The 13,510-nt window shown below is 40.0% G+C and overlaps 2 protein-coding genes across 2 annotated transcripts; one reads left to right on the top strand and one right to left on the bottom strand.

The window, feature by feature from the left end:
• Positions 1 to 405: 405 nt before the first annotated feature.
• On the top strand, positions 406 to 4,745 carry LOC311439672 (ATPase PAAT). Its single transcript, XM_084525646.1, has 5 exons — positions 406 to 806; positions 1,536 to 1,608; positions 2,179 to 2,385; positions 2,698 to 3,161; positions 4,184 to 4,745. Exons 1-5 carry the CDS (start codon positions 430 to 432, stop codon positions 4,410 to 4,412), a joined length of 1,350 nt encoding a protein of 449 aa, XP_084381772.1. The 5' UTR covers positions 406 to 429; the 3' UTR covers positions 4,413 to 4,745.
• Positions 4,746 to 5,905: 1,160 nt separating this feature from the next.
• On the bottom strand, positions 5,906 to 13,291 carry LOC311439671 (CUB and zona pellucida-like domain-containing protein 1). The gene is made up of 9 exons (XM_084525645.1): positions 13,143 to 13,291; positions 11,115 to 11,250; positions 10,624 to 10,838; positions 9,714 to 9,858; positions 8,738 to 8,958; positions 8,307 to 8,479; positions 7,478 to 7,863; positions 6,904 to 7,169; positions 5,906 to 6,205 (listed from the first exon to the last, which is right to left on the bottom strand). The coding sequence occupies exons 1-9, from the start codon at positions 13,222 to 13,224 to the stop codon at positions 6,033 to 6,035; spliced, it is 1,797 nt and encodes a 598-aa protein (XP_084381771.1). The 5' UTR covers positions 13,225 to 13,291; the 3' UTR covers positions 5,906 to 6,032.
• Between the last annotated feature and the right edge of the window lie 219 nt (positions 13,292 to 13,510).

Here is a 13,510-nt window from a genome sequence, read left to right as displayed (position 1 = left end):
GTACTCCAAGTTTTCCCATTTTATCAAGTTCTGTACCACCGTCACGCTTTTAGGGCTTTTTTTATGTGTCCGGAAGAGCGGTTTCAGGTTGTTTGTTTATTTATTTATTTATTTTTACTGACAGGGACCACGGGCGCGCTTGCCCACGCGGAGCACCGAGCCCCCCGGTATCCACAGCAGGGGTCTTTTGCTCGCCACGGACCCCCGGGGGGCGAGAGGAGCCTGGAGCCGAGCCCCTCAACGCAGACCCCGGATCCGACCCGTGAGCTCGGTGCCTGAGGGATTAATTCCCTTGATGAGGGTCGCCCTGACATCGCCGCCCTCTTGCCGCCTCCTCACACAGCGCCCACCCCCAGCGCATGCGCGCGGTGGCCGCCATGTTAGGGCGCCCTCCTCCCTCCCTCCTTCCCTCCCCGTCCCGGCGGGGCGATGGCGAGCGGCTGCGGGGCGGCCGCTCCGCACCCCGGCGGCCCCGGGGAGCCTCCCGGCGTGGCCGTGGGGTGCTCGTGGCCCTGCTCGCCACCGGGCGAGTTAGCCCGGGTGCTGTGCGTGCGGCGAGGCGAGGCGGCGGGGCCGTGCGGCGCTTCCCCCGGCGGCAGCGAGGCTGTGGCGGTGGTGGTGGAGGCGGCGGGAGGCGGTGGGGGAGAAGCGGGCTGCGTGCTGCAGCTGCAATGCCGGCCGCCCGGCGCCGAGGAGGTGGCCGCAGTCGGTGTGGTGAGCGAGGCCCGCAACATGGAGGTGTACGCGGGCGAGGAGTACTGCGGCACCGGCCGCGGAGAGAGCCTGGGCGCCGCGGGGACGGGGGGGTGAGTGAGCGGGCTCCCGCCCCGCCGCCATCTTCTGGCCGCGGGCGGCGCCTCAGCGGTGTTGGGGGGCGAGGTAAAGGCGGGGGGGGTGGGGGGGGGAAGGTCGTGGTTTTGTGGCTCTGCAGCCACCGAAACGCTTCATTCGCTATAAAATCTTACTCCGAAGTGCTGCTGGGTGAGACCGCAACAAGGGTACGTGATCTTTTTCTGTCCCGTTTAACCTTAGCGGGGCTCTCCTAGCAGGTGCTTGCCAGGAGGTCTCGCCTCTCTGGTATGCAATCACCTCAGGCTTCAAGAACAAGAGAGAAAAATAGAAAAATAAAAGGATTTTGTTTTCCCCTTCGATGTTGCCTTCCGTGCTTCGCCGAGGGAGTTAAAAACAATGTCTTTTCTCTTTTGTTTTTAAGTCGTTACGTGGCACATCTGCTTAATTAACTAATTAAAAACAACCGACTCAGAGCCTCAGGGAGGATGTGTGAATAACGTACTGAACCCCAAAAGCTGCTCTAGCAGATAATGTACGTACACATACAAATCGCTTCTTATACACCTGTCTGATCGGCTTCAATACAAGTTGAATATAAGCATTAAAACTGCTGTACCACAGCAGAAATGTGTTTGAGCCAGTCTTGTTTCTTATCTGAATGTCTACTGCTACTGTGTATTTCAATGAAATTAAAAGTAACTTTGTATTAGTGATGTCACAGCTCGCTTATTTTATTTTTGTAGTGAAACTGAAAAGGTTACTTTATACAAAAAGTATCTGAAACTGGAATGCCCGGCAGCCTCCTGTAGAATTAAGGTAGGGAGTTCAACATAGCTGTTTAATTTTCATTGTCTCTTTAATCATTTAATTGACTAAATTGCATTGCTCTTACTCAATTACAGATATTTTTATGCAGTAATCAGTTCATATAAAATGTAAAATCAGTTACATGATGCATAGTCTTCATAGGTATCTTAATTTGGGATCATGATCTTCTTTTTATGAAGACCTAATATATATGATCAAGATATCCTATTAGAGAAAAAGAAAACATAAACCAGATAAATTACAGGTAAACTACAGTTGCTGTATAATTAGAATTGTAAACTCTGTGTTACCGTATGCTAGTAATAATAACTCTGTGATGCAGGTAAATAATCTTAGGAAAATCTGTGCAGCTACTGCTTGTCTTAAGTACTTTGAAGATGAGGAGCTTGTTGATCTTAAGGTCATGCAACCTCCTTCTGTTCCAGTCAGAATTCTCCTAAGAGTAATGGCAAGGAGAAATCAACTTTATTTCCCTGGAAAAGAGTTCAACATATTCATACAAAGAAAACATCATTTATTTTCCCCTAACCAAAATACTTTTTTTCCTTCTTGTGATAGCTGCTCTCCATTGGTGAGAAACAAAGGGTACTCATCAGTAAAATAATTGTAGAAGTGAAAACAGTGTCTGCAAAACTAGCAACTGATTTTCCTTCACTAGGATCGAGCATAGATCTAGACAGAGTCCAGACTATAATGGAATCTATGGGATCTAAGTTGTCTCCTGGTGCTCAGCAACTCATGGACATGGTCCGATATCAGCAGAAAGTAAGTTATTCTCCTGTTCCATAAGCATGAATGGTATCGATCTATGACTTTGCCTTCCATAATGGTCAAGCACGTTCCAAACAGATTTGGTGAATAAGGTTTTTTACCTAGACTTCCTGCCGCCTTAATCCTGGTTGAATTATTTCCCTCTGCTTTTCCCTAGGAATATAATTCACAAATATTTTTAAAGTCATTGTATTATACTATTAGAATGCTGTAATTACTAGAGTTTTGAAGTATATACTAGTTGTTATGGTATAATTTTCAGTCTATTTTAATATTTAAGTATATTGTTTTTTTTCTTGCCATCAGAACAGTTTACCTCTTGGAGACAAACTTAGTTGGATCTTTGGGAAAAATTCAGATTTTGGAGATGAGAATCCAGTAGATGGATTACATGGTGCAACTGTTCAGATGTCACAGGATCAATCAGCCAGTGAATCTTTATCTGTCAAAAATCCTTTAACAAGTGAAACAGTATGTGAAGACTCAAAAATAAATCTTGATCAGAACGCGCAGGTACCTGAAAGAGAGAATGTTTCTGATTCTGGAGGATTTACTACCCAGCAAAATACAGTTGACTTCAGAAATGATCTTAAAGTCATGGGATCTTTGCTTATGCAGGAGCAAACAAACCAAAATGTAGCTAGTCCACAGGTGCTTCTTCCTTTTCTTCAAAACATCTGTAGCCAGGTTAATCATCTTCGGCTAAAAGACGGTGATAGGCATCTCAGTAAAAATACGGTGACTAAAGAGGAAGGCATTCAGGCTGTTCGGTAAGTTAAGTTTGATATGCCTAGTGTAGTAATAGTTCGTATGAGAAAGTTTTTTTTTTTTTTTTTTTTAAAAGCATTTTATTCTCATTAACAGCAATAGCGAGTCTTAAAATATGTGATTTTGAAGACTGTGGTGACAAACATGACTACAGTTTTTCAGATGAATTGCTCAAAGATAAGATTTTTCTAAAAGAAACCACAAAATCATTTGATTTGCTAAATTGTTTTTGTCTTCTTTGTGCATCTTTCTCCTGCCTTCCACCTTTTATGGTTTAAAAAATGTGTGGTGGTTCTGTTCAGTTACATGCATTTAGTATGTCTTCCTCTTCTGTTACTGCATTTTCACTTCAACTGCTTCTGTCTCCTAAATTGTCATCCCATCCTTGTTTTCATGTTGTGCCACGATCTCTCTGCTGTCCTCGGTGTATCTCATGCCATCAGTCTTTCCTGTGCTTCCTCACTTCTTTGTACAGTGCAAACTTCATTCTAGCAGTGTGGACAGTTTGACAGATACCCAAAGAACCATAGAAGAAATGGTGAGATGTAGGAGTGTTGCCTAGGAGGCAGAGTTCTAATAATGCTCGAATATCTCCAGGGCCTGGGAAAGTACAGTGCTTTTAACGATTACTGGTGTGGAAATAAATAATGCATAGTGTATGTAGCTCTGGAAACACTGTACTTGGAAAGAATGAAGCCTGTCATGCTGATGCTGTTTGAACTTTGTTTATACTGCTGAGCTATATGGATTTTGTTATTCATAACTGCTCCTTCTAATGTATAACAGCCTTTTTAAAAAGTAAGGTAGAAAGATGGTGACTGTATATCTTCTTGTTTATTAAAAAAAATCTCACATTTAAAACGTAGCAGACAGGAAAGATACTTTGCTTATGCTAAAAACCTAATACCATCCAAAACCCATTGTCTACAAAATGAGATGTTAGACTTAAATGAAGTTCAAGTACACAGATTGCTATTTTGCCCCTTGTTAAGAAATACTAATTCTTAACTTGCTCTTTTTACAGAGTGGAACAGCAGCCTATTTGCTCCTATTTGGAAAAGATCATCTCAAAAAATATGGATCTGATGGAGAAAAAACTAATGGACTATATTGATCGCCAAATCCAGGCTCTTCAGACGCACATAGATAATAAAATGGTTCTGTTAATGGACTTGGTTCAGAACTCAAAGCAAAACAAAATTTCACAAGCACACTATGATTCTAGTGAGGGGTTCTCTAATGGAGAACGATAAATGTATATAGATGTAGAACTCCAATATAAGTATTTTTAAGGGCAATTACTCTTTACAAAGCTAAGTATTTATGGAGTTATAACCATAAAGAACCTCAGTGTTGTTAACTTGCATTTTGTTACTGTAATTCTACCCACTATTGTACACAGTTGTTAGCTTTATGAAAGATCATAAGAACGTGTGGTTTTCCTAAATAAGAATTTTGTATGCCCTTTGTGGCTTATTTATTTAAAGAGCATTGCTAAAAGCCTTGTAAAACACAGTTTCCCACTTTCAGTTTGAACAATAGAGAGGAAGACTCTAAATAAACCGAGTTACAGCTTCTCTCTTTAAGTACATGTAATTAATTCAATTTTCTTCTGTCTTGTGTGTAATGTGTTACCCCTGGAAAGCAACATGGTTTCCTTGTGGCTTTGGATTGTTCTAATGGGACTGCTGTTGAAGTGGTTTATTACTCCAGCTGTGAAAGGAATGGTAGTACTTGTATTGCTTCATTTAAACTCTGCAAGAAATCAGGTGTAGAGAGGTAGAATCCTTAACCTGGGTTTGAAAGCCCTCCTGGCTTTACAGGCACCAAAATTAGCAATATAGGCTCCATAAGTGATGTCTAAAATGGGGATGTTAGGCTTTTTCCTTTATAAATGAATTGAGCCACGCAGGAACAACTGTAATAGATGTATACAGAGCAGATTTGTATTTATTCATGTTTCACTATCTGAAGAAAGTACTTCATTCATGGTCCTTCCCCAGGGGGACCTCCTATGCAAAACAGAATGTGCTGGGTTAGGATCTGCTGCATTTCAGCAATCTTAGGCCAAAGAAGTAGTTCTTACTGTGTCATGTTTACTGTAATCTCTTTGAATCAGATCTGCTGTCATTTGAGGAGGTACAAGTATGTCTTAGAGGTCGGTCTTCATACTCCATTTTGATAATTGTTCTTTGAAATCTGGGGTGCACCGTTTAACTTTGACTGTACAGGGACTTAACAGTGGACTCCTAAGTTGAACATAGAGTGATTGCATTTGGTGTCTTAAAATGCTTTGAGCAAAAGCTATAGATGGAGAAGCAAGTGTTGAAAGAACAGGTGGAGGCATGTAGTAGGCACGTACAATCCAGGCTCTTTACCTAGCTTACCTAAATTTTTCTTCTACTCCAAGAAAGCTGATGTATTTTGAAGACGATCAGCAACCCACAAAAGTAGATTGCAAAGACAGGACAACCTGTATAGAACAAATATCTCATAGACGTCCCTCAACATAGCTCATGCCAAGTACTGTTTCAAAATGATTTGAAAATATAAAAAGATTTTTTTTGAAGAAGGACCTAAATTCTCATACTTCAGAGGTATAAAATTACTTCTAAAGTTACTTTTGGATGCTTTCTAAACAGTAACACCCTGATGTAGACACCAGCATTCTTTCAACTCAATTTGAGATACAGTAGAGGTGATTCTCTTTTTATAATTAAAAAGGTTGAAGTGTTTCCAAGCATTGTTGCATTCTGGGGCTGTTAGTTTATTGAGTATGTTCGTTGGCTTGTTTTTTTTTTTTTTTTTTTCCCTCTCCCCTCTTTGACAAATCTGAACAGAAGTTGGCACAAATTCACAACATCCTAAAGTAGTTAATATGAACTCTGGATTTTCTGGTAGCCATATGCTGGCTGGCGTCTGTAATATTTTAGTATTGTAGCTACCACAATAATAACATTTGAAATCAAAGCCACAAATGAAAGAATGTAGAAGCTCTTTCCTTGCAGGTTTGAGGTTTCTTCGGCATCTGTTTTAGTGAGGGTTCCTGTGTAGAGCAAAAAAAGAAAGTGGCATGTTTAAAGTTTTCTGAATACTGTGTCATTTCAGTGAAGGTTTGGCATTTTTCAGATATTTTTTTCTGAGGGGTTGACCATACTGATTTGCAAATTCTGAACTTGTACTGAAGAGGAGCTGTAAAATTTTATAATAAAATGATAATGCATAATAGCATCACAATGTTGTTAAATACTTCTGTATCACTGCGGTCAAGTTCTTGCCCATCAGTGTTATCATTATCTTTGGAAATGGGTATGGGATACATTGCTGAAGCAATGCTGGGCAAAAAGGAACTTGCAATTCTAACCCTGTACCTTCTAAGAGTTGACTAGATGGTCCTTAGTAAAGCTGGTTATTTTTCTGTAAATCATGAAAAGGACACTGGGAATTAATTTGTTTTATAATACTTTGAATGTGATCTGTTTGCACTAGAAACTTTTTCATTTGTAAATGTGTCCTGTTTCTAGCATGTGGTTCCAAATTTTTTCACTCATTAAAATAAATGGGAATATGTTTAAAGTGCTGCTAAAGTTGAGAGGTTAATAAATGTTTCATGTATCAGTATTAAGAGCCTGAGTAATGGTAAGGCATATGGCCTAACACACTTTTCTCAGGTGAAGGTTTGTGCTTGGATTTACACCAGGGAAGAGAGCTTAATCAGATTCTCAGTTTATGTACCCCTCTTACCTGAGTGATCGGCAGCCCTGAGACCTCTCTTCAGGCGGATAGGACCCACTACAGTCTTGGCTTTCCAAGTGTATGAAGAAGCATCTCTTTTCTGCCTGGAGATACAGCCTTCAGTACAGCGGGAGTTTGTGGTACTGTCACAAATCAAAACGTCACACTGGAGATAAACTGATGAAAAGCTCCGCAGGAACTTGAAGGCGTTAAATTTGAACCTTCCGTAGTGCTCAATGGGTGGGTAGGTTACCACAGTGTCATCTTTATTACAGCTGCAACAGAATTCACAGATATGTTAAAGTGGTCTGCATACAAAAAACATTCTTTTAAATAATCTTAGCTGCAACCAAAGCATTTAACTAGGGCTATTTTATTTTTTTTTAATGTGGGCATACAGTGATGCTCCCCTCACACTGCAATGTGGTATGCTTCTTTCCTGACATGTAATGCCTTTATATTTCTATGAAATTTAGCTTCCAACCATGGTCTCCTGAAGACAAGCGGAGAAGAGACAAAAGGACTACATTTGATGTGGAGGTTACATTTTCTCACGTAGTATGAGACAGTTGTAAAGTCTTACCCGCTTCTGATTAAGTCATAAGTTACTGATCCAAAATCAGGTTGTGGAGATGCTACGCAGGTATCGACAAACACCAGAAGATCTGGGTCGGTGGAATGAAGACTGACTTGAGCAAAAAGAGTTTGGTTCAACTCTACGTAATAGGGGGACTGAAGCACAGGGTTGGAGAATGAATCTGAGTCGTAGAACGACATGCTAACGTTGTATCTTCCCACAGAGGTCGTGTTCTTGATTAGATTATTTTCTGTTACGTAAATGACTTCTACAGTTGAGTTGTTTTCCATTATGCACTTTGCAACGATCTGTACCCTCTTCTTGCGTGTGATAATCGTGTTGGTTTCAGAGAGAGTTACAATATTGGTGTAAGTGATGCGGTGACCTTCATCCTGTAAAAGGAACAGTATGAAGTAGCTGTGATTACATGGGTACTGCAGTGGAAGGCAAGTGCGTTAGGAAGCTGCATGAAATGTGTTGCAACCAAAAAAATCATCATCAGCCCTCCTACCTATGTGTCCCAAATGCTGAACAGACCCATGCAGCAGGTTAAGGAATATCGCACAGAGTGTGGAAAGTATCAAAGCTCCATTTCAGTCACCCTTATCTAAACGGTGCTCTTAACGAGCTCCTAGGAACCTTGCCATCATCGAGTCTTTTCCATCTCCTTGTGACTTGTGTCACTTGCAGGGGATGTTGGAGTCATGTACCTAGCCTTGTGTTACTTTGGATGATCTGGGTGTAGAGGGAATGAAGCAAAACAAACTGTTCTGACAAGCTCTCGTCATTCCCGAGCTATTGTTGGCTTATTCCCAGAACTTTTTTCCCCCTTTACCTTTTTAATTGTTCCGCAGCTGCTTAATGGGAAGGAAAAGATCACGGGATCTGTGGAAATTGGCCTGCAGGTTGGGTCGATCAGGTACAAGTGAGTTTCATTGTAGCCAAGGGAGTCCAGGTAGTCCTTGCTCAGCACAATTTCCAGTCTGTCTGAAGAGCATGTAAGCGATGCTGCCATTGAAAGAGAAATTAAAATAAGTTATCACAAAAAAAAAAGGACCAAAAAGACTGAAAAACAAGCTTTGTTTTGCGGATAGGTCACAAAATAACTTATGTTCTATAAGTGAGACTAATGCGTGGTGGTTTTTTTTGTACTTAAAGAGTGGCTACCACTATGAAGGCTTAAATCCTCAGTCACTTTTGTCAGATCTCTGTATTTTTTACAAAAGGGAAGGTTCATATGTGGAAGTGAGAAGCAAATAGACTTACTGTCAGGCTCTGGGGGATCTGGTAGAATGCTGGTGTACCGAGCAGAAAATCCTCTGTAGGAGTTGGCGTAGTCTGTAGACAACACAACCGTCATGCCGTTTGAAGAAGATTGAAAGGTGGGCCGAGAAACGCCACATACTTTTCCAATTAAGCCAGTGTTCGTGGTGAGGCCATCATAGACTGCCAGAAAGTCAAATTGGCAGTTTTGATCCAGTTCCAGGCTGTAGACAGAGAAAAAATAACGATAGGAAACATGAGTGTAGAGAACATCGCTCGTATCGGATAAAGGATTCAGTACCGATAGCAACTGACAAGTCCCACTCAATTCAAATAGAAGAGTGGAGAATAAAAGAACACGCAAATCAACATTATTAAAAAATAAATGAAACATGGAAAACTCTTAGGTAATAAATAAGTAAGTGCATGATTCTACTCTCATTGAAATAGAAATTTTGCTAGTGCTCTCAACAGAGATAGCTACATTTTTGTAGTTCTGATACTATATATTGAAGGTAAATTACTCAATAAAAATAACCACACCTTCAAATAAATTAAAGGAAAAAAATCACATTAGAATAAAGAAGAGCTTTTAAAGTGTGATCCACTTTTTAAAGTGGATCTCTGATGCCTCTTATGTGTATCACCAGAGGAAAAGGAAGGCTTTTGTCCTTTTTATGTTTGTTTTATGCATGTTCCTTATATAGCAAAAGCAAAGCAAAAGCTTTATGCTTTTGGATTTAAATTCAGGCTAGCTTGTGGACACCTCACAGTAGGCACCTGAAAAGCTTTCTGTGGTTCACTGACTGGCTCTGCAGTAGCTATAGAGAACTGTACAGTGATTTGGAGCATGATTATCAGTAAATCATATTGGTTCTACATGTCTACAGTTTCTAAAAGCACTTCTGCTTGCTGTGTTTAAAGCAATGTTTCTAAACAAAATGACAAAAGAACAGTTGAGTGTAGGGCGTTTACTCACAACAAATCCTTAAACTCTAAGTTTATCTTCGATTTTTTTGCAGTTTGTATGTTCCAGACGCAGTACGTAAATGGAGGGTAAGACGATGGGTAGTTGGGACTGATAAATGTCCCGTTGGGACCTGTTAAGCTTCCCCCACAATGTGCTGAAAAGAAGAAAAGACACATTGGTAACACAACAGCATACATAACAATAAAAAATAAACTCAAAAACTAAAGCTGTATCACTCGTAGGTGCATTTCTTCAGGATTCCATTCCTCTGGAAATTATTAAAGTTGCTAAATATACCTTTTCTATATATTTTAGGGATTTTTTTTTTCTTCAGCAACAAAGTTAATTAAATGTTGGAGCAACATAAACTATGAGGTGGGAATTTCTCTCTCACATTGAAGTCTTTGAGAGTTTAATACCATGCCACTCAGGTCAACAGAAGCAAAGGAACGAACTAGTCACAAGCTAAGGCTTTTTCTTTCCTTCTTAAGAATAAGAACAGCTTGGACAAAAATGGGATGCGTTGAAAGAAGACCATCACTGACTTGTGTCACAAGTCCTCGGATGGAATTACAACAAGATGGCCTTATTCTTTTTCTGGGCAAATGCTATGTCATCTGCAAACTGAGCAAATTTAGTAGATGCCTTTAAATGAAATTAGAGTCCCGTAATGCCTTCTTTGCAATTTTCTTTTTTTCTAAGTAAATCTGCCTCTTTTAGGCTCTCCAGCAAATGTGTTGTCGTTTTGCTGCCTCCTTCCTTCTGCTGATTTTACCCAAACCATTCCCTAAGGGCTGAGTGATTAATTAAAGATTCTGTGAATAACCTCTAATTGTCATCCCAAACTTTGCTTTACTAATCCTCCTTTAATAGTACAATTCAAATGGTATTGATTTTATTGCATTAAGTTCTGACTTACTTGTTTCCGGTGAAAAGAAGTAATAGAAGACAAAGAAGTTTCGTGCGAAAGCCACAGAGTTTGTTTTTATGAGAAAAGTTAAACTGTTTGAAGATGATTCAAACATTGGGACTGCATCAGTGTTGTTACATACTTGTCCAAGAAGAGGTGAATTAGAGGAAGGACCATCATATACATTAATACTTTCTGTTTCACAGCTTGAAGATGGAGAAAATCTATTAAAAAACAAAACAACAACAAAAAACATGGTGGGAACTACCTCAATTCACTGATAAATATGCAGACTCTTTGCAGTCCACAACACAGATTCAGTAAAGCATTTTACTTAAGCAAACACAGAGAAATATTTGGAGGCAGCAATGTCTTAAGTTGAAATTAGTAAGAAATTCAGCTTAGCCATACTAGTTTATTTAACTATTATTATACATTTTCAACATTTTTATGTTCAAATTCATTGAAAACATACCAAAACTTACAGAGGGAATACTTACTTAAAATAAGAGAAGATGAGCCTAATCGTTTGATTTTCGTTTCTCTGAATTTGCCAGACACAGTTTGCATTTGAATTTAGGTCGATCTTTAAAGATTTGTTGAGGTCGGTGAGCGAGGCACCACAGCGAGGTGCACCTGTGGAAGAAGAGCACAAACAAAGAGCTTGCAAGGCTGGCCCTCCTGCAGTAAGGTCTCTCCCTCCTCCATGCCATGACCCCAGGACAGCCCACCATAGAGCAAGCATGCAAAAAATTTTACCATTTGGGTTTTTCGTTTCTATTGCACCAGTTTATGAAACCTGAAGTATCAAAGAACATTGGAAAGTATTTCTTATCCTTATTTTCACTAGTAGAAGACAAGACAGTTAGGGAAACACAGATCACAGGTGAAGCCAGTGGCAAAACTGGGAACTCCAAGTGACAGAGGACACCTCAACAACTCCCTTCTGCAAGGCTGGTCACCACAAGCATCTCAAACCTCAAACCTTCCACCTACGCTCTTTTCCTGAAGATCACTGTATCAATTTCTGAGTTTCAGCCCTTTACGTCAAAGCACTCAGAGAGGGAATAATAAAATAATAATAATAATCAGATCTGAGTTTCTGAAGGTTAATGTGTGAGACTACTGTGTATTTAGTGCTGCCTACGGTTCTAACCCTCCATCTCCAAATGATACTGCTAAACAGGAAAAGCTTTAAATGAATCATCATTTTTGATCAAAGATGATCAAAAGTTTAGAATATTTTCCAGATAAATAATAAGTAAATGGACTAAAGCAATTTAGGTCAGAAAAGAGAGAAATGAGGAGGAAAGGAAGTGCTAGAGGTCCATACATTCCTGCCAATAGTTCTCTTCCAGTACAAGAACTCACTGGACTGAAACGAAACCAATAACCTGTGATTTTGAAAGAAACAAAAGAAGCCGGCTCTTTGCATGTGGATCTTTGCTGCAGGGTGACGTGGATGTTAAAATATCAAAACAGCTCAAAATCATGAAAGAAAAATACCTTGATAACTGTTAAACACAAATATAGCTCTCCCTGTCTGGTTCAGGATATCCTGACCCAAATTTGTTGGTGACAGGGAGAGCATTACGGGGAGCTATTACTGCAGGCTTGTCTCCATAGTCTTGCCCCTCTGACTGTTACTGCGTTTAGGATTCAGGGCTGGGTGAACGTGAAAACAAACAAACAAGCTGAGTTGCTATATCTAGAATTACTTAATGAATGTTAATTAGTTATGAAGTACTTACAGTAATGGGCATTGTACAGGAACTTTTAGAGAAAGATTATTATCCAGTTTGAGCTTAAGTTTTCTTTTCTGCCTTAGCATTATCTAAAAATAGTGGTCTCAAACCACAGGAAAAACCTCCTAGACCATGTATGCCGTCCCAGATAGAGAGGTCAGGCTTTCTGCTGAACTCCAAAGGGAAAAGAAAAGTTTAGGAGACACCTTTCTCGTCACATATGAAACACCCCAGCTGGAAGAGCATTACGAGGTCAGTTTTGCCCTGCCCTCACTCTACTTCCCTCTGGATGGTTCCTGTAGCCCAGTTATTTTTTTTTCCATTATCCCACAGTCACTTCCCACTGTTACACATGCAAATTGCTGATCTGAAATCCCAAATGAAGCAACGAATGACTGCCTATTGCATCTCATTGAACATGGGGAAAAAATGCCCCAAACTCTTTTAAAAAGCAGCAGTTTCCCCAAAAGTCAATTTAGTCCTGTTACTCCAATACAATATTAACTTACACATGCAAATTTCCATTCCAGAGTAAAATCTCTTCAAAGTCAAGTTCGTAAGTAAAAAAAAAAAATGTCATAGGCAGTCATATATTGCAATCATTTTATTCTGATACTCTTATTTTTAATACTTACTGGCATATTAAGGTGTTTTGCAGCAGTACATTAAAATAAGCTGCACTTACAGGTATGTTTTACATTTTCCCCTTCAGTTGCCTACAGAATAGCTTGTACAGAAACTAATAAAGATTCACAGAAGAAGAAAAATGTTTTATTTTCATACCCAAGAATTCTATTGAGTTGTCTTCAGCAAGAGTTAGAGCAGCTAAGAGAGGCAGAAGGAAGAAGCGTCTGAGTGCCCGCATTTTGATGGCAGCTGGGGAGGGTAGGGATTTCTAACTTTTATACCTCCTGCTATTTCATAATCATCTTGTATTGCATGGTATCGTGGAGGGAGGTCTTAATCTCTCAGTTACTGTTTCCTTTTAACAGATAGAAATGAGAAAGTAGCAGGTGTGCCCATTTTTTTTTTAATGTGTATTGCGTAGAAGAAGTTTAACCATGCTTTCATCAGCTCTGCGTCTCATGGGTTCAAAGCACGGTTCCCTCTTGATTCACTGAGTGTCTGTGCGGGTGTGTTGTCATTAGTCT

This window comes from Aythya ferina (genome assembly GCF_964211825.1).
Source record: "Aythya ferina genome assembly, chromosome: 7".
In the NCBI taxonomy this organism is placed as follows: domain Eukaryota; kingdom Metazoa; phylum Chordata; class Aves; order Anseriformes; family Anatidae; genus Aythya; species Aythya ferina.
Note: the sequence above shows the minus strand (reverse complement) of the source record. Positions and strands in the feature narration are given on the sequence as shown.

Coding starts and splice junctions, on each gene's coding strand:
- LOC311439672 (XM_084525646.1), top strand. CDS start 430: ATGGCGAGCGGCTGCGGGGCGGCCGCTCCGCACCCCGGCGGCCCCGGG. Junction 1,609..2,178: donor CAGCCTCCTGTAGAATTAAG/GTAGGGAGTTCA, acceptor TTCTTGTGATAG/CTGCTCTCCATTGGTGAGAA. Junction 3,162..4,183: donor GAAGGCATTCAGGCTGTTCG/GTAAGTTAAGTT, acceptor CTCTTTTTACAG/AGTGGAACAGCAGCCTATTT.
- LOC311439671 (XM_084525645.1), bottom strand. CDS start 13,224: ATGCGGGCACTCAGACGCTTCTTCCTTCTGCCTCTCTTAGCTGCTCTA. Junction 10,839..11,114: donor CTCATCTTCTCTTATTTTAA/GTAAGTATTCCC, acceptor GTTTTTTAATAG/ATTTTCTCCATCTTCAAGCT. Junction 7,864..8,306: donor GCTGCGGAACAATTAAAAAG/GTAAAGGGGGAA, acceptor TTCCTTTTACAG/GATGAAGGTCACCGCATCAC.